The sequence below is a fragment of the Schistocerca nitens genome, chromosome 4 (genome assembly GCF_023898315.1).
Source record: "Schistocerca nitens isolate TAMUIC-IGC-003100 chromosome 4, iqSchNite1.1, whole genome shotgun sequence".
In the NCBI taxonomy this organism is placed as follows: Eukaryota; Metazoa; Arthropoda; class Insecta; order Orthoptera; family Acrididae; genus Schistocerca; species Schistocerca nitens.
Genome location: NC_064617.1, coordinates 400,120,843 through 400,140,095, shown reverse-complemented (window position 1 = coordinate 400,140,095; position 19,253 = coordinate 400,120,843). Strand labels below are relative to the sequence as shown.

General features: G+C 36.8%; 1 protein-coding gene across 1 annotated transcript in view; it reads left to right on the top strand.

Moving 5' to 3' along the window:
• LOC126253628 (mitochondrial amidoxime-reducing component 1) overlaps window positions 1–19,253 on the top strand; it is a 124,537-nt gene that overhangs the window by 95,912 nt on the left and 9,372 nt on the right. The window contains exons 3-5 of the mRNA XM_049955108.1: window positions 4,362–4,538; window positions 5,032–5,230; window positions 18,752–18,969. Of these exons, the coding sequence (XP_049811065.1) occupies window positions 4,362–4,538; window positions 5,032–5,230; window positions 18,752–18,969 (594 nt within the window). The remainder of the gene's footprint in view (window positions 1–4,361; window positions 4,539–5,031; window positions 5,231–18,751; window positions 18,970–19,253) is intronic.

The window sequence follows — 19,253 nt, the reverse complement described above, 5'->3', positions numbered from 1 at the left end:
TTTGTTTTGGCCAACACATCCATCCACGAACAATCTGAGAAAAGTGACAGATGTGTCAATGGTCAATTTCTTTAAGAAATCGATGATGGCCAAGGAAATTTCGTGTGACCCTCTACCTGCCTGCATTTCATTCCAAATGTATAATTTAGGTTCTGCACCTGCCACATTTGTTGCACAAAAGCAGTACAGAGATATGTCTTGCATATTATGCCCCACCAGTAGGTTGTACCTGCTGTAAATCAAAGGCAAATGTCAGCTTACAGTCATACATTTGCATCATTAATTTGTGAAAAACTCTAGCGTATAATTTATGTGACCCAAGTTCAATCATTTGCTTATTATCTGTGTTGATTTGGTGATACTTTCTATGGCAGAAGCTACAGGTATCACTTGCTGGAGTTCCAAAACATAGATAAAATTTTGTATCAAATATTTATGTATAAAAAATTTTCTTCACTTTCAGATCAGATGTGACTGAATTGTTTTACATGAGGAAAAAGTTTGTTTATACTCAGGTCACTTGGCAGGTAACGGTGATGGTTCTTACTTCTGAAGTAGTGACTCTCCCTTTTCTGCACTATACTTTCCAGCTTTGTGGTCTCCTCCTCTCTTGTCAAGTACTCCTTCACCTGTTTTTAAGGTCATAAGCGATGGTATGCTCTCTTCTTTGACCAGTGCCAAAAAGCTTCCTGAAGAAATCAGCACAAGAACCCTACCACCTTTTGGATAAACCTGAAAAGCAGTAAAGGTAGCAATTACAATATTATTTCCATAACACGTTTTATCAGAGTAATAAATCATAATTTTTTTTCTTACATAATAGTGCACTGATAGGGCAGTTGGTTTATTTTTTGGATAATTCCGTACTCTCCTGCGCTTAGGACTGCTCACATTGAGAAGGAAGGAAAGCCTTTTATTTGTTCCTTTTCGTCTTGATTTAGCAAACAGTCCCCTTATTTTGTGTAGACTGTTAACAGGAATAGAGCAACAAAAGCGTCCTACTTTATGCTGGCAAGGAGGTTTGAAGCTCATGAGATGAGGATCCTTACCCTGATATCTGACAATAAAAAATTACAAGAGAAATAATTATACAGGTAAGTACAAAAAGATTAATTTGTATAGCTTTGCAATAACAGTAATTTTATTACCATTTACTCTTTCTTACCTGTTTCTATACTCTAATTCCCTTTTTGATTTGCTCTTCATGTTTTCTCATTCCGTGATTCATTTCCTCTCTGACAGTCGCACATTCACTCGCTATAATACTCTCCATCTTTGCACAACAACATTTTTACGTCTGACTTCTATAAGTCCAAGAGACTGAATGATAAACATTTGTACACAACAATGCTGTAATACTGAGAACGTATATTAACTGGTAGTTGTTGGTCAGTTAAAGGGTTTTGCGTTAGTCCATCAGTCTTACATTGTAGCCAACATTGCTTAATAAAACAAAATGAAGGCAATTGTTGGACTTAATGCTGTTTGATTCAATCATACTAGAGGACAAAATGCTATTTGTTGCATCTGCTACTTTCCAGCACTCTTTTTGAAGGTGTTAAAATGCGTTTGGACACAATCTGATTGCAGGAGTGTGTAGAGCGGGTAATAAAATACCGGATTTCATATCAAACTCAATTTTGTCCATGTGTTTTGAAAATTTGCTCCTCATATGTAAAGCACATCTTTTTGTATTATCAGTATGAACAGAAATCCCTCCTTTATGGTTTAACAATATGAAGTTACATCCTCCAAATGATTAAATCCAGTACCTCCAAGTTAGAAAAAGAAGCTAGAAATATTTACAAAAGAAATTTTTGTTTGTATAACAGTTCAGTTTGTTTAATGCAGAAAATTTAAAACGTGCAGCACAAAAAAGGTCTGCAGACTTGAGGAAAACCTGTTGGTTACTAACAAAAGCAACCAGCAGGAATGCCAATGATTAATGATTTTGAAATTGCAGAAAATGGATATAAACTTTTAAAATGTACTGTGCTACCATCTATAACACTTTGTCTGCTTACACAACTGCACAACATAACACGCTAATTGAGTTATTGAGTTATTTTCATACTTATTTTTTGAGGTTGACTAGCATAATTCAAGTTTAGTAAAATGAATTTTCCAAGCTACATTTTTTCAACTGTTTGGTTGAAGTGTAGCTCAGGTCAGCATTCGAAGAGATGTAGGAAAACTCTAACGACTTCCAATGGACTGGTCTGGCCATCTCTTAGTCTAGTTCTGCACCAAGATGGTCCTCATATAGCCAGTTTGACACATTACTAGGTAGCCATGAAAACTGGACTACGGAATTCATAATACTGCAACTGCATCTTGAGCTCTGCTACATACCAGGCCGTTTGATAACATTCCACTTTCTGAAACCTTTAATTTTCCAGCCTTGAAATTTGTAATTTCCTCCCTCTCTTCTAGCTCAGAAACTGACATTTCGCGCACACACATACACACACACACACACACACACACACACACACCTGTGCGGCTGGACACACAGAGCACAGTGTCTTGTTGTATTGCTATTGATTTATGTGGGAGGGGGGGGGGGTTGCAAGGTGAAACACTACTTGAATTCCTCAAATAATGCCATGGAAGTTGTAGGGCCTAGTCATTAAACAGATGGATGATCATTATCAGTGTGACATGTTATCACAACTGACTGCACTATGGATAGTTTTGGATCTGTATTAGGATACTGATGCAAAATCTGGTGATAAAGACCTGTATGACATAGTCTTTATCATCTTGCTGTCAGATTATGGAGAATATGTTTTCCCAGGGAGGGGGAGGGGGAAAGATAGGGCAGGGAGAGGGAGGAGAGAGAGAGAGAGAGAGAGAGAGAGAGAGAGAGAGAGAGAGAGAGAGAGATGATAAACCAGAACTTCTGTAAATATCATTAGTAAACAACCACTGTTTTAAAAGTGATGAGGGATGAGTTACGTTCATCAAATGCCAAAATTACTACCTGAAACAACTTTTTCTTGGGGAGTGGGGAGGAAATATGACATGAAGTAATGTAGGTAAGGCTCATAACTTCAAGGTGGAATCAGGTTCTGGGAGAAATTCATATTGTGTGTTGCAGTGTAGCATATTGACATATCTTAAGTGTGAGTCATGAATCAGGAAACCCAGAAATTTTTATTGGAATCCTCCTTGGGCCAGTGTAGGTTACTACTTTTGTGATACTTATTCTCTGCACACTTACCAGCATAATACATGATTTCTTTGTGTCATGATGAGGATGGAAGCAAATGTAATTGTGGCAGATACAGCACCATAGGTATGTTTGCTATTAATGGATTATAGTGAAGACAAGACTACTAATTTTTCTCTGATAAAATGATATTTAAAATGAAGAGTGAGGGGATACTCAAGTACTTAGTGGAGAATTTGCCTCCAAAGGGTAATATATAAATTGTACTACACAGCTTTTAAGCTAAAGATAGATAAACCTAATGAAATTAGTGACACTCTCAGATATGTTCATGGTTCCTTAAAGAATGGTTCTGTTGGCATAAAATATCAAAAAATGAGCATAATGTGAGTGAGTTATTTGTTAATTATTATAAGTTTCGTTATGGTGAATTTATTCAATATCAGATGTTTCTATGCTTAGGCTAAGCATCATTACGTTTTACACATGGATGTTTGGAATTATATTTAAGCATTTTAATGGTTTTTAAACCTCATTATTAAAAGAAATCATTGTATTTAGTTATCTCGAGTGTTTTCACAGGATGCTGTATTTGTACCCTACCATACTGCCCCCTTCTAATCAGTATTTTTCAAACATTGCTTTATTTGTTAATTCTGTATATTCCTTTATTCACTGATTCTATGGGAACCTCATTTCTTATCTTATTAGTCCACTTTATTATTATTATTATTATTATTATTATTATTATGTTAGGAATACACCCATGATTATTATTGGGCAGAGATTGTGTGTAATTTTTTTCCAAAGTGCTCTTTTTGCGTATTTTCTTTCCAAATGTGATCAATTTGCCTGTCATCTACATAGTTAAATCTCAAAGGTTAAGGCATACAAATAGTTGTGTATGTGTTGTAATCTTATGTGGATTGATTATAATTGCTGAAAAAAGTAGAATGAATGGTGTGTTCTGAGATAGCTGGAGACTGCTAAAATATTGAAACAATGGCATGTGCCTTTTTAGGATATGATTTTACATTGTTTTTAATGTTTTTCGTGCTACAGTTGCTATTGTTTTGCCAAGCAGTAGGTTTATATTTTCACAGAGATCTAATAGTTTTTTCAATAGACAAATAATTTTTATTGCAGTAAAATAAATAAAATAAATCACAAATCTTACTTCAATTTTCAGGACGCTAATAGTATATGATCCCAACAATGGCATGTTCATTACTGGGCGGAAAATACCTCGTATTTTGCTTATAGAAGTCAGAGCTGATGGACCCAATTCTGTGGTGTTTTCTACTCCAGAAGGAGATACCTTGAAAGTTGAACTGCCACGGGACAAAAGTAATCTGAAAGAAGTAACGTGAGTAACAGGATTTTGTATTCTTAAATTTAATGTGTTGTTAAAGTATAGGAAATACAATTAGACAATGAAGTTTGTTTCAAGATTCATTGACGATTTATTCCAGTTTATTGTTATGTATTATCTATTCTGAAATAAGAATTTTTTTTTTTAATGAAGTTAAATGGAATAATTGAGCTATCCTTTTTCAGACCGTGTTAAATTTTACAGTGGCTCAGAAATTCTTGCAGAAAGCGTCTCTTTAGGTTCCATGAGCGTTAAATTTCATCAGTTGTAGATTCAGGGGGTGTGAAGAAAGTTGCTGATTCTCTAAAAGAATGTTGTTGTTGTTTACCTAGTGACTTCAGAAACTGGCACAATTACACAACATTTTTCTTTTCCCACAATTTCCTATTTGGGCAGCTATATCTGACTGTGATTCACCCTTGTAGCATATGAAATAATATATGAAAATTTACTTGCGTGAGAAAAATGCAGTTTTCCTATTACACAGGATGTGGAAACAAGAAAAACTGTGGACTGTTGATTGTGGAGATGAAGCTGCTGCATGGTTTTCAAATCAGCTTACCAAGAACCCTTCAGGCCTGCGGCTTGGCTATGATCTAGATAACAAAGTTGGTCTCAGGACAGTGGATGTTGGTCCTCTTGAAATATATAGAAAAGTTTATCCAATGCTTACATCCAAGGACATGGTTTGTATTTCAAAACATTTTCATTTATAATTGACCCAAATACAAATTTTACTAAAGAAAGAGTACTATCTAAGTAACAAAATATGTATTTTATTCTCTGAAAAAAAAAAAGTTTTCTGAAAGGGGTAAAAATTTTTATAGGAGTACATATTTATTATTTTAGCACTAACGTGGAGTTTTGCCATAGATTACAGTTTTACATAAATGATTTGCTGTTCTGTGTAATCACTAATGTCAAACAGGCCATTAATTCAGTATTGGTAACAGGATATTGTACTTAAGTGATATTTGTCAGTCAGGTGTTCTTTTCTGCTACTGCTTTCTCAAACTTTTATATTGCTCCAGTCAGAGAGAATGCATTTACGACAGGTGTTCTGAAAATGTTAATTACATAAAATATTTTACAGACACAATAGTTAGTCTTTGGTCTCACCAGTCAGTCTCCTCAATCTTCTTCAATACATGTATTTTTCTTGAGCTAGTACCATTGTACTCATATCCTCTCTGATCTGTCAGTCCATCTCATTGTTGTTTTCCCCTTGGTCTGTTACCTCTGATGTCTTCCATCACGTTCATAATTATCTGCCCTTCTTGGTGATTCATGTGTCCATCTCACTTAAGTCTCCTTTCTTTAATTGCTGCCACAGTGTCCAATGAGTTATACAACTACTGCAGTTCATGGATTTTTCTTGTCATTCAGTCATCTCCATCCTTCCCTGGTCAAAAAAATCTGTCTCAAAACAGCATTCTTAAAAGTAAGGAGTTTTCTTTCTATGTTTTTGGCCCAAGACCGAGTATTTGCTCGATATAGTCATACCTTGATCAGGTTTTCAGAAGTGGTGCAAAGGTTGGCCACTAGCTTTAAATATTAAAAAATGTAATAGTGTACTCTTCACTAAAGACAGAAATGTATCCTAAGACTACAATATCAATGAATCATAGTTTGAATCACACTGATACAATTACCTTGGTGTAAAGATTTTGGGGTTATGAACAGTGGCATCTTGTGAACAAATGTGGGAGTTGTGCTGTTCTTTTGATCACCAAATTGTAGTGGGGATGGGGGGAGGGGGGGGGGGGGACAAGCACATAGACTTCCATGAGAAGGGCAGTGCTGAGGGGGGAGCAGTTGCTGAGGCACTGACGACGTGTGTTTTTTCACAATCAGTTGCCTTGGTAAAAAATGGCTCATGGAAGTACAGCCAAACATCACTCAGCAGTCACATCCCATATTGAGTAGAACAAAGTGTTAAAAATTGACTCATTTGACGAGCGATGTTTCAGATGATGAATCTGTTCAGTCATTTTTTCAGTTCTTAATAACCATTACAAAAGTCACATTCTGACCTACATCGGCCTTTTTGACTACTGTAAATGGACAATGTCATGTGCTCTCCTACCACCTGCTGTTTTATAAGATAACCCCATATTCAAACATTGTAATAAAGAAACCAAAAGTGTTAGAGATCTGAATTTATTTTCAATAAATACTTTGTTCCCAATACTATGAGTCATGATTCATAAATACATATTTCTGAGCTTTATTTCTTTCTTCTTCCTTTTTTTTATGTTAACTGTCTTGAGAAATGATAAAGTGGAAGGACTGCTAACTGTTAGTTATGATATTAATGCATGAAATTCTTTCTGTCAAAATATTCGTACTTGAAAATTAGAGAATCTGAAAGTTTTTGGTTGTTTAGAAATTTTCTCCAAAATCCTCATTCTAAATGTTTTAAAAATTTCATGGTATGTTAGTTGGTCATTACACTTGGGGAATATACAATCAGAGGGGCAATACTTTTCTGTAAAAAAGGACAAAAAATCATGGACACTTAAATTTTTAAATCAATCACTGATTTTAAGTAAATGTCATGCAACACTGGTATTTCTGAATCAAAATAACTACTTTACAACATTACAAGTGAGTGGGGAAACAATTCATAGTTTTGTTTGAAGCATTTTATAACAAAAATGAGGTACAGAATATTTATATCCATTTTTCTTTTTGTGATATTACTCACAAATTATTATTGTCTTCTGTTGTGATTTTACTTCTTCACGACTTCCCATGAAATAAAATTGCCTACCATGTAACAGTCAACACTGCACTGTTAAAAAGTTTTTTTCCATCTGCTTCCCATTGAACTTCTATAGTCAAGCGGAATTTGCTCAAAGACAAGGATGATCCAACAAGAACAGAATTTGGTAAATGGGAACTGCACACTGATCTTTTCATTATGGTCATTTGAAAGCATTAGTAGGACCATGAGGAGCCATAAAGGAGATTGTTTTTGCTGCTTATGAAAGACACTTATTATCTGTCCCACCCATCACTGATTATTGTACACACAAGAAATGAAGTGGCTCACAACAAAATCTTCTGACTTACAGCGTGGTCTCTGCATTTCACACACATTTAAGACTGCATTTAATGGAGAACCGTTCTTGCAATGTATGTGCCACTCTGGAATGCAACCCAGTAGTGACTTGATTAAATTCCTACCATAGGCTTCATAGCAGACCACTCTCCGCTCTTTGTTAAATGGAATTTCCTTAATTCACTTTAATTTAGAATTGAGTTTCATGTTTGTTACTTACGTTGATATGGTGTGTACAAATAGCATTAACAGCTTCATGCTGGAGTTAAGTCTTGCTACAAGATGTTTACAGACACCTCCTATCCCATGCAATTTTTTCATGACCTGTTGCTGAAAATATGCATTTTTGTGTCTTAATTCCTGTACTGCAGTGTTGAAAGTGGTTTTTAAAATGAGATGTTCCACCATCACTCGCATACATATGTTTAGGAAATGAATGGCCTCTGGAAGCTATGTCATCAATTATAATACCCACAGCATAGCATGCATGTGCACCGTCATGAATGAGATCGTCACTGACAATAGCAAAACAGTGTTATGTTCCAAAGAAGTGAGCAACACATGTGAATATTGATACCTGTGATGTGTGCCAGTGGTAACTTTGAATTTCGTTTTGCAAAGCAACAGACCAGTTCTCAGAAAAGTCAAAATGAAAAACTAACGAGTCAGTATTCTGGATTGTGGTTGATTTTACTCCAGCTATCGCCTGTCTCTGAATCCTCTGGATATGAAGGTGAGCTATTCCTTTCATGATCCAATACCTAACCTCTATAACAAACTTCTCTGGCTCTACTGTTTTCTCCACCAACTCTCCTCCCTCCCACAATGCATAAGTTGTGTTAGTGTCAGTATCCTGAAGGTGCAATGCTTCAACAGTTATCACTTCAGCACTAGAACACATTGCACACTCCTTCAACCAACATTTATCTTGCAGCTTTTGACATACATGCAAAAGCATGAGATCCATCTCTGTGTATTTCTTTCCTGTGACACTGCTTATGGCGAAACAAACAAAAATTTCAGATTAGTACAGTAAATATATATGCATACTTCCGTCACTGGCTGGCATTTTTTCCATTTCAGTTGTAAGGATTGGAGTTTTGTGAGACCAGTCTTAAATGTGGGTTCTCCTTTTTCTTTAGGAGATATGCATCTCATATGGATCTTTTCCTATATCTTTTTACCTTTTTAACTTTTTTGCCATTTTCACTAACTGAGATACATCAGGCTGGTTAGAACTTTGCCTGCTGCAATCTCTGTCATCACTTTGGTAATGTTCCAGAGCAACAGTGAGTGTATCATCTTGCAACAGATGCCCATCGTAAGAATCAGGGCATGCCCAAATACCTTTCTCATTGTAACTCTCCAGGCTTTCCCAGCGATTTAATAACACCTTGGGTTGTTGGGTGTTCTGCTTGATATCAGCATCATACTTACACTCAAACCTGAGCCTTGAGGAGATTAGAAATATTATTTATTACTAATATTAGTAAACTCCCATCCTTATATTTACAACATTTTTCTATGGCAAAATTAGAAATTTCATGATATCTCGTAAAAATTGACAGTTTCACTTTATCTCTAAAAAACTGATAATTTCGTGTTATTTTTTACTCTATAATTTTCCCGAAATTTTCTTGTCCCTACCCATACCAAATAGTGCTAATAGGGGATATTGAGAATATACAAAGAAAGACAGTGGGTGACCCACATAATAGTATCAAGGGAATCCTGGAAAAACTGAACTGGCAGATGCTGCATATATGAGGAAAGCAATGGAAAAGAAAATCTCAAATGGTACAAGGCAGATGCTACCTGTCTATGCCAAATGTGATTAAATGAGGAACCCAGGAAAACATAGTAGCCTTCATACATAATTTTCCACAAGGACCACAAAGATAAAAACTAAATAGAAATTCTTCAAAGGGAAACTTCAGTATGTTATTAGGGCAACTCTAAAAAATTTTCAAAAATCAATGGAGGAATAATTTCAAACAAATTAGAATGATTTTATTGTCTTCCAGAATATTCGTCTTTAACATCAATACATTTTGCATTCGATGAAATCAGCCTTAATGCAATGCTGCCATTCTTCCTGACGCACATCGGTCATTCCACACTTCTTTTTTTTTTCCTTTAATTTTTCGAAACAAAAAGAAATTAAAAGATGTTAGGTGAGTCCTGTGTTCTGGAAGGTCTATGCTGCTGACCTTAACTGAATGATTACTTTTGTTCTATGCGATAACGTGTTGTCATGATGAAAATTACTTTTCCTTTTGGGTGTTTTTCACAAACTGTCTCAAAAATTTATGGTGAATAGGTGTTTGTGTTCTGATCACCAGTAACACTATGTCTGTCTTATAATACTATAGTAGCAGTATGGCCAGTTTCAGAAAAAAAATAGCAGCCATCTTCATATCAGAACTGAAAGTTTGTTGGGCTTCTGTAGACTTAGGTTCTGTTCAAAAGACCCTGTGAACTGAGTGGCTTTTCTTTCCAAGATCGTAAGTCAGTGCATAGGTATTTCTGAGCAGGAGTCAGTTTATGTGGAATCCATTAACAAAATTTTATCACATGTAACTGTTGATGTAAAATGTTTTGGGTTTGACTCATACCAATATTCATTGTCACCCAAATAACTTAACAAGATGTCTGTTGCTCTTCTTCAAACACTACTCGAACAGTGGCAATATTTGCATCTGTAACAGCATATCTTCAGTGTCGTTCATGAAATTTGTCACTAGGAAAGAACAGATATCTTTGGAATTCACTGTACTAAATATAAATTGTTAACTAAGGTGGGGCTTCTTTGCCAAATGCATTTTGTAGCTGATCTTCACATTGTTTAGTCATTAATGAGTATTAACAACCATAAAAAAATTATACCCCAGATTTTGAGTTGGATCTCATGGCAGGTTATCACTTTGCATAAGGTCCAGCTGGAAACACATTTTATAGCATAAATTTTGAAAATATGTAAATGTACAATCCCATTTCTGTTTCTTGTTATGCCAAACTAAAAGTTCCACATCAGATATTACGTCATAACTCATGAGATGAGAGATATATTCCATGTATATACACTATGTTACAGAACTGAAGACGACAGCAATGTCTATCGAAACTGGTTGTTTGTAAATAAAGAAATACTTTGCCATCGTGATTTTAGAAAGATTTTACCAAGTGAGACAGATTGCTCCTTCTAATTTCTTGGCGTGAAAAAATCCAATCAAAGATTTATTTCAGAACTTTGTCTAGTTTTGCAGTATTTGTGAGACAGAAGGAACAGCTTGAAAAATGGTCTTTTAGCTCATGCCACATAATTGGAACAGTGAATGGCATGGCTCAGCATTTTCCTTTCAGCCATTCAATTAGAGGTACTACAGATTATGCAGGCGATATGAGATGTAAAAATGTTTATCTTGATCAGCAACAAGACAACTGAAATACAGTTTGTACCTTCATAAGTCGATTAGTTATTGGTTTTCATGGAGATTTTAAATTGAATTTCCCACACACATAACAAAAGCTATCAGGGAGGTGTAAACAACAGCAACATTTGCAGGTTGCTGTTTTTTACCGAGTGTAAGTTTTGAACACCATAGCAATCTGCTCTCACAAGAAATACTTACAAAAATAACAAAAATCTGAAAAGTGTTGCTGTGCTGAGCTAAGTGTGATGAGAATTACACCCTGTGTACCAGGATACAGACTAATTGATATATCACCTCCCAGATGCTAAATGTCTGAAAAGTGTTTTTACTATTGTCTTCAGTGTTGTCTAAAAGACACCATAGTTAGGTCTTGTTTTCTTTTTTATACTTTGTGTATATCATAGTTCTTTTAGTGTAGATTTATGCCATCTGTGGCACCACAGGCAGCTGAGTGGTGGGTCACAGCCAAAGGCTTCATCAATTCTGTGATGGTTTTGGCTGCAGATTTCCGGACCTGCATTATGAAATGGATTCCTTTTGATAGGTCAGGGCTGGGCTACACACAAGCAGTGGCTATTTGGATAGAAGAGTAGATTACAGAGCTCATTTTCATCTATTTTGTTTATCTTTCGCTGTCACTCAACTCTAGTAGTAGGATGGATGGGGAATGTGCATGCTGAGGCAGATACTGGAGGAACTGGTTGCAGTGCACAAGCAGCTGGTGACACCATTAGGTGTGGTCAGCCATCTGCAGGCTGCTGCCTCAGGGCATAACAGCTTTGGAGAGACTGGCGCAGTGCATTGGCATGTCAGGTGTCGTTGGTGTCACCCACAGGGACACATTCCAGCGGACTCATTCTGGTGGAAAACCACACTCATTGCTGTTTGAGTGACTGGTTGTAATGTGTTTGTATCAATTGAGGCAGAGTGCCAGTGGGGACTGATGGTCTAGCCTTGCCCATTCACCCTGTTAGTAGACAAGTGACCAACCTTCAGCAGGATCCAAGCAGGTCCATGGCAAGGAGGGGTTTACTAGTTATAGAGAGCTGCAATGTCAGGCATGTTATGGAGCCCCGTAGAGAAACAGCATTGAGGGCTGGTGAGAATTCTAATATGCACTTGTATTTTTGCTGGCAGCCTCATTAGAGGTGTGGAGGAAACCCTTCCTGCGGCTATCTTTGATACAGGGTTTACTTGAAGTTGTTGCTTATGACTGAGGGTGCGTGTACAGCATTTTGTGGGGGGATGGAGGTATGGTATATTTTTAATATTTTGGAAGGTCAGAGGAGACTTGTGAATAGCCATAAAAAATGTTCAGATTTGACAGTGTTAAAAACCTGTGTAATACTGGCTTTTAAATCATTTTATTGAAAGAAAACCACCTGAATATGCTATATTTTTATGCCTTTCCCTGAGAGCTAGGGGGAGGGGTGCCCTTGCTTATGACGACACCAATGACATTTGTTGCTTGGGTTCTGAGGCCATTGTCAGTTTGCACATGCTACTGTAAGAAGTGGTGAAGACTGCTTGTCCTGCTCACAGGGTACAAGGAGAGTATACTACTTGCCATATCATACCCAAAATATATTAGGGTCTTTCAGTTTGCAGCTGAGTGGTGGGTCACAGCCAAAGGCTTATGAAATGGAGACTTGTAGGATTTCTTTTGATAGGTCAGGGCTGGGCTACACACAAGCAGTGGCTATTTGGGTAGAAGAGTACTTGTGGAATGCATTTGGTGTTTATTTAAGCTGGGTCATAGTTTGAGATCCTCCGAACACTCACCAGTCATTACCCAGACAGTGAAATCAGATTGTGTATAAAGCAAAGACACTTCTGAATGTCAAAATTTTAACAGTAAATTGCCAAAGCATCACAGCAAAGCTCTTGAATTAACTGCTCTCCAGGAAAGCTGTAATGCTGAAATTATACTCAAAGATTGCATGAAACCCAAATAGAAAGTTATTAAATATTTAATGAGGCATGAAACATATATAAAAAAGACAGGTTAGATGCCATGGGAGGGGGGAGTGTTATTGCAGTCTATAAAAATACTGTTTCTTTAAAAATGAAACAGTCTGACTACAAAATTATCTGGACACAGCTAAACATCCTAGGTGAACTCAAGATAATCATCATACATTTCTACTGGCCACCTGATTCCACTGTAACAGACACAGAATTATTCAAAGAAAGTCTATGCTCATTATCACAACAGTACCTTGATCATGGGACATTAGTTGGAGGTAACTTTAACCTACCAAGTATAGCCTGGAGTAGTTCTGAAAACATTTTGAAAACTATCTTGAGCATATAGTTCAATAACCCAAATGCAGTGGAAATAGTTTAGACACTGTAGCAACAAACAGTCAGTATGGAGACAGGAATTAGTTATCATGGTAACTTACTTACCCCCAACCCAACCCAAAGTTTCCACCCCTTCCATCCTATCACTACCTCCCCATTCTCGTTTCACACTGTCTTTGTGTGCCGCCCTCTGCCAATGCACTTGCATGATGGTGGGTAATCAGAGATGATCAAACCACATCCTTCGCCAGGGCTTTGTTTACCTATCATCATGCCTTGAAATGGGGGGACATCCTACCCAAGATCCTTCCCACCTTTCCTAAAGTGGTGTTCCATTGCTCATCCAACCTCCACAACATCCTGGTCCATCTTTATGCCACCCCCAATCCCAAACCCTTGCCACAGGGATCATACCCGCAAGTGCAAGACCTGCCCAAGCCATCCACCCTTCTCTTCCTATTCCAGCCCTGTCACAGATATCTTACCTCATCAAACACCAGGCCACTTTGTATTGGTATGACTACCAATCGGCTGTCTACCAGGATGAACGGCCACCACCAAACTGTGGCCAAGAGGAAAGTTGCTCAAACTATGTTGTAAAGTATACTTCAGACCCAAATTATGTAAATATAGGTGTCCCACAGGATAGTGTCCGTGGCCCTATACTGTTCCTCATTTACATAAATGACTTCCCACAGAGCATCAAGCATGGATAACCAATATTGTTTGCAGACAACTCAAATATTCTAATCAGTGACAAATCACCAGATACACTGAAAGAAAAAGCCAAACAAACACTAAACAGTGTACGTGAGTGGGCATCCAATAATAAACTAACACTAAATAAAAAAAAAAAAAAAAAAATGCTGTTAACTTCTATGTCTGCAAAAAACCACACTATAACAACTTTAAGTTAAACGATGAAACTATAGAATGTGTAGACTACACAAAATTTCTTGGTATGCATGTAGACAGTCAAAGTGGGAAGAACATATTAAAATACTTAGTAACAGAATCGCTACTGCATGCTATGCTCTTAGAATTCTGACTGCAGTGTGTGATACTGCATGTGTCAGATCTGTATATTTTTCTTATATCCACTCTGTTATTACCTATGGAATAATATTTTGGGGAGTAAACTGTAAAAATATTCAAATAGTTTTCAAATTACAGAAAAGAGCAATTCGTATAATAACCAAAAGTGGCAGTAGGGCTCACTGCCTTGAACATTTCCAAAAGCTGAAAATCCTAACTGTCCCCTGTGAATACATTTTTCAAAGTATTATGTACATAAAAAAAAATATTGACTGCTATGTTAAAAATTCTTTATTACACAGCTATGAAACTAGAAACCAATACAATCTGCACCTAGAGAGGAAAAATAAAGTTAAAACTCAGCAGAGCTTGTTGTGCAATGCCGTTAAATTATATAATAAATTACCCCAAAAAATAAAAGATATTGACACAATTGGAAAGTTCAAAACAAAACTAAAAAATTTTTTATTAAATAAAAGTTATTACACAGTAATGGACTATCTGAATTAAAACACATAGTGTAATTAAAGTAGCCTGCATTGTAATACACAAGGAAAAAATTATAATATGGAATCCAGAATTGTTCAGTACTATAAGAAAATTACATAAGGATATAAAACTAATGTAAGATACCTTAAAAATGTGTGTAAATATTAATTTTATGTGTATAAATTGGAGGTATATTGTATTGTATATGATTTTGCTGACGAAATCCACACAATGTAAATTGTTACATGGATTAATAAAATAAAAAAAAAAAAATAAAAAAAACTGCGGCACAACATGTAACTGAACAAAACATGTTTGATTTCAAGCTATGGTAACACACTGCCCCCTGCCCTCACCCAACCCTGCCCTCACCCAAAAGTTTCTACCGCCTCTATCCTATCGCCTTCTCCCTACTCTCATTTCCCACCATCTTTGCATGCCAGCCTCTGCCAATGCACCTGCCCATCTTTTCCCAGCTCCTCTCCTTTTTCACTCAATTTTCTGCATCTCCCTGCCGCACAGTGTCCCGATGCTGTTCAGGCAATATAGTCCCATCACACTCTGCCAGACAGAATTCCTCTCTCCCCTCACCCGTACAGTGCTGTCCCTTCCTCATCTCTGCACCCTCCAGATTGCTGCTTTCCTTCCAAGTAACAGTTGCATTCTGGTCCAACCTGCTGGAGTTGACACTTGTGTGTATGTGAGGTGTGCGTGCTTTTGTGAATGCCTGGTCTATGGTTTTCTTTCTTTTTCTGATGAAGTTGTGGCCTAAAGCTAATGTGTAAGTGTTTTTAAATGTGCCTGTCTCCAGCTTAATGTGTCATCTATGTGGTAAATAGCAATCGATCTTTTCTGTACATTGTTCAACACTTTTTTCTGTTATGACACATGCCTATGTACCACACAAGAGTCTGCTATAGGTGGTTGGCTGGCTTTCTCTTATTCTACCCATTGTTCTATCTAGGAAGTTCCCTTATTGCCTGACATTTTGATTAGTCCTGCACAACTAGTGACCAATCAATTAAAATGATGCAGTTCTCCCTCTCTCGCTATATTTAAAATGTTTATTTAGAAGTTGTAAATATTAAAGAGGTATTCGGAAATTTTATATCTAGGGCAGACAAGTTACCTACACATGGAAAAACTCAAGGCTGAGAGTTTTGACAGTGTGCATATTACCAAATCAATGACCTGTTTCAATCTTTTGATGTGGTTGGCAACATTGATATTTAATAGACAATATAATGTCCTTGGTTATCAGATTATTTCAGTGCAGATGCACTGAACTCTTGTGGAAGGAATCCAGTGTGATCTACATCTATACTCCTCAGACCACCATGAAGTGCATGGCAGAGGGTACGTACATCCAATAATACCAGTTATTAGGGTCCATTCACGCATGGAGCACAGGAAGAATGATTGTTTGAATGCCTCTTTGCATGTAATAATTATTCTAGTCTAATCCTCATGATTCCTATGTGACCAATACATAGGGGGATTGTAATATATTCCTAGAGTCATCATTTAAAGCCAGTTGTTGAAACTTTGTTAACAGATGTTCTTGGGATAATTTTATCCAGTTCAGTTCATTCAGTATATCTTGTGACACTCACACAGATGAAACAGACCTGTGACCATTCGTGCTGCTCTTCTCTGTATATGTTCAATAATCCCTGTCAGTCCTGTTTGGTATGGGTCTCTCACACTTCAGCAATATTCTAGAACCAGTTACCTAAGTGATTTGTAAGCAGTCTCCTTTGTAGACAGATTGAACTTCCTCATTATTCTACCAATAAGCAAAGTTAACACCTGCTCTACCCTTGGCCTGAGCCTATGTGATCATCCCATTTCATATCCCTACAAAGTGCTACACCCAGATGTTTGTATAAGATGGTTGGTTACAACAGCAACTCATTGATATTATAGTCATAGGATACTATGTTTTTTCAGGCTTGTTTGTTTTGTGATAGTGGTGAGTGAGTATGATGGACATGAGGGGGCACTAAATAGTAGCGTGTGACAAGGTGGGAATTCGGATCAGACGGGAAGCATACTCAGATAGCCAAAGCAGTTAAGGTGACCACTCGTATAAAGTGGGAAATCTTGGTTAGAGTCCCAGTCCAGCACAAATTTTTTCACCATTGAATTCATTTCAATGCCCAGTTACAGCTGAGGTCAGAATTTCAGAACGCACTCATCTTTTCTTTGTTGTTGTGTTTACAATGCTAGTTCCATTCTGGTTATTAGCATTCTAGAATATTTTGCACAAAACACGCTGGATCTTAAACCAAATACTGTACCATTTCTCATTATGCACATACAATTGTTAATCTTAAACACTTGAGCCACTAAACCTGCTACCCATTTAGTTCATAACTTCTCATTATGTTGTGTATCTCTGAATTCTTTAACTAACAAGTTTCCTTTTTTGACACTTCCACTTATTACCTGTTGTCAAGATTACCTTATTTTTAATAAGCACAGGGATCAATATAACTCAATTCACTAAGATTCTGTCTACCTCCTTCTGTGCTGCATTTCCAGATTCTACTTTCTGCTCTTACCCTCTGATTCACACTGGCTGCTTCAAAAAACTTTTCTTTTTCATACAACATTGCCAAGCAAGTCTTTGTCCCCCAAAGAACTTGGCACGTAGCTTGGTATAGTACATTTACACAGGTGCGTTACTATTCACACAGTTTTAACATCAATCAATCTTTTGTTGAGGCAGATAAATAATGACACAATTTTTCTGCATATTTCATCCACTTTAAACAAAGAATGCTGTTGTATACTTTCTGCAGATGAGCAACAGTGTTACCCTTGGAAAACAGATCATGTCGCAAAACAGCGTCCATTTTTGTACTTCTAATTTTTAGTATTGCAGAATTTCAGCTTTTACAGTGGGTGCACGTGTAATAAGAACAAGTCAAAAGATAAAATAATGAGTACTCAGAGAAAAATATGTGATTAGAACTGCTAATCAATACTAATAATTACATATAGAATTACTTATGCATTTAATTTATTAGGTAATTCTTGATGTTTTAATATTTCTTTTTCACTATGTATATCTGAAGTGTATTTGGGAAACGTGTAAGACATTCTGTAAGTTTTTGGCGAGACTTCTAATTGACATGATACCTGAGGACTGGGGTCTTTTTCAAGCATTGTTGATTGGCAGTGAGTGAATTCTTCATAACTAATGTCTTCTGTGAATTGCTGTTGTGGACAGTTGCATTTTTCCATTTTGAACTTTATTATGTGAACAATATTATTGTTTCAAGTAGGTGTGTGTAGAGTGTGAAGCCATGACTAAAAGAATAACTCATGGACAATTGATGCACACCTAATAAACAAGAAAAATGTTCTGAACTATGCATGTTTTCACATTTACTCAGTATTTTCACCATAATTTCTCTGCTTTGATTACACTGTATGTCCATATATTTTTCCTGTGTTTGATTGTGATGATCATACCAGCTTCACTTTCTATGTAAGAACGACAGATTCACAACTGTGTTAGTCAGTAAAAGGACTGTGATTAAAGAATCTTGACAGAACTACAAACACAAAATTAATCAAGACCCTCATTCTTTCACGAAAATTGTATCATGAAGTAGTCTCACAACAGTCATGATATGTGTGAACAGTGATCAGTAACCTAATAGTAGGTATACTAGTGTGCTCATACATCAATATTTACTGTGCAGAGTTAATTAAATGAACTGGTTTGCAAGTTTGTTACACATAGAACTGAATAAAAACATGAACAACTGTCTGAATATTATTCTATTTAAATGTTGATCATCTTCCACAATAACATCAACTTACTTCTAAAAATCCTTCCAGTGTGTCAGCTGATTAATATTTCTTTTCAGGGCATGTATACTGACTTTTCAAGCTACATGCTGATGACAGAATCATCATTAGAGGATCTGAGAGAAAAAGTCCCAGCAGAAGTGGCTCCCTCTTTGACAATTCGCCAGTTCCGACCAACCTTCGTTGTCAGTGGCACAGCACCATATGAAGAAGACAATTGGGGATGGATACGAATAGGTGAAAATGTTATTCTGAAAGATGTGAAACCCTGTACCAGGTAAGACTTAGGTAGTTACTGTAAGAAATAGTTTGTGTGTGTGTGTGTGTGTGTGTGTGTGTGTGTGTGTGTGTGTGTGTGTGTGTGTGTGTGTCATTTTCCCTCTCCTTGTGGTGAGTAGTTGTATCAGGAGGCTAAGTAAGGGGAAAGAGGAGCAGAGTATGTGAGGAAAATTAGGGAATGTTTGCTGATGGCTGGGAGAGAGAGGCAGCAGGTGCTCAGCATAGGAATGTGGACCCAGTAAATTCATTCTGGCCACAGGCAGGGGAAATTGTGTGTAGCAC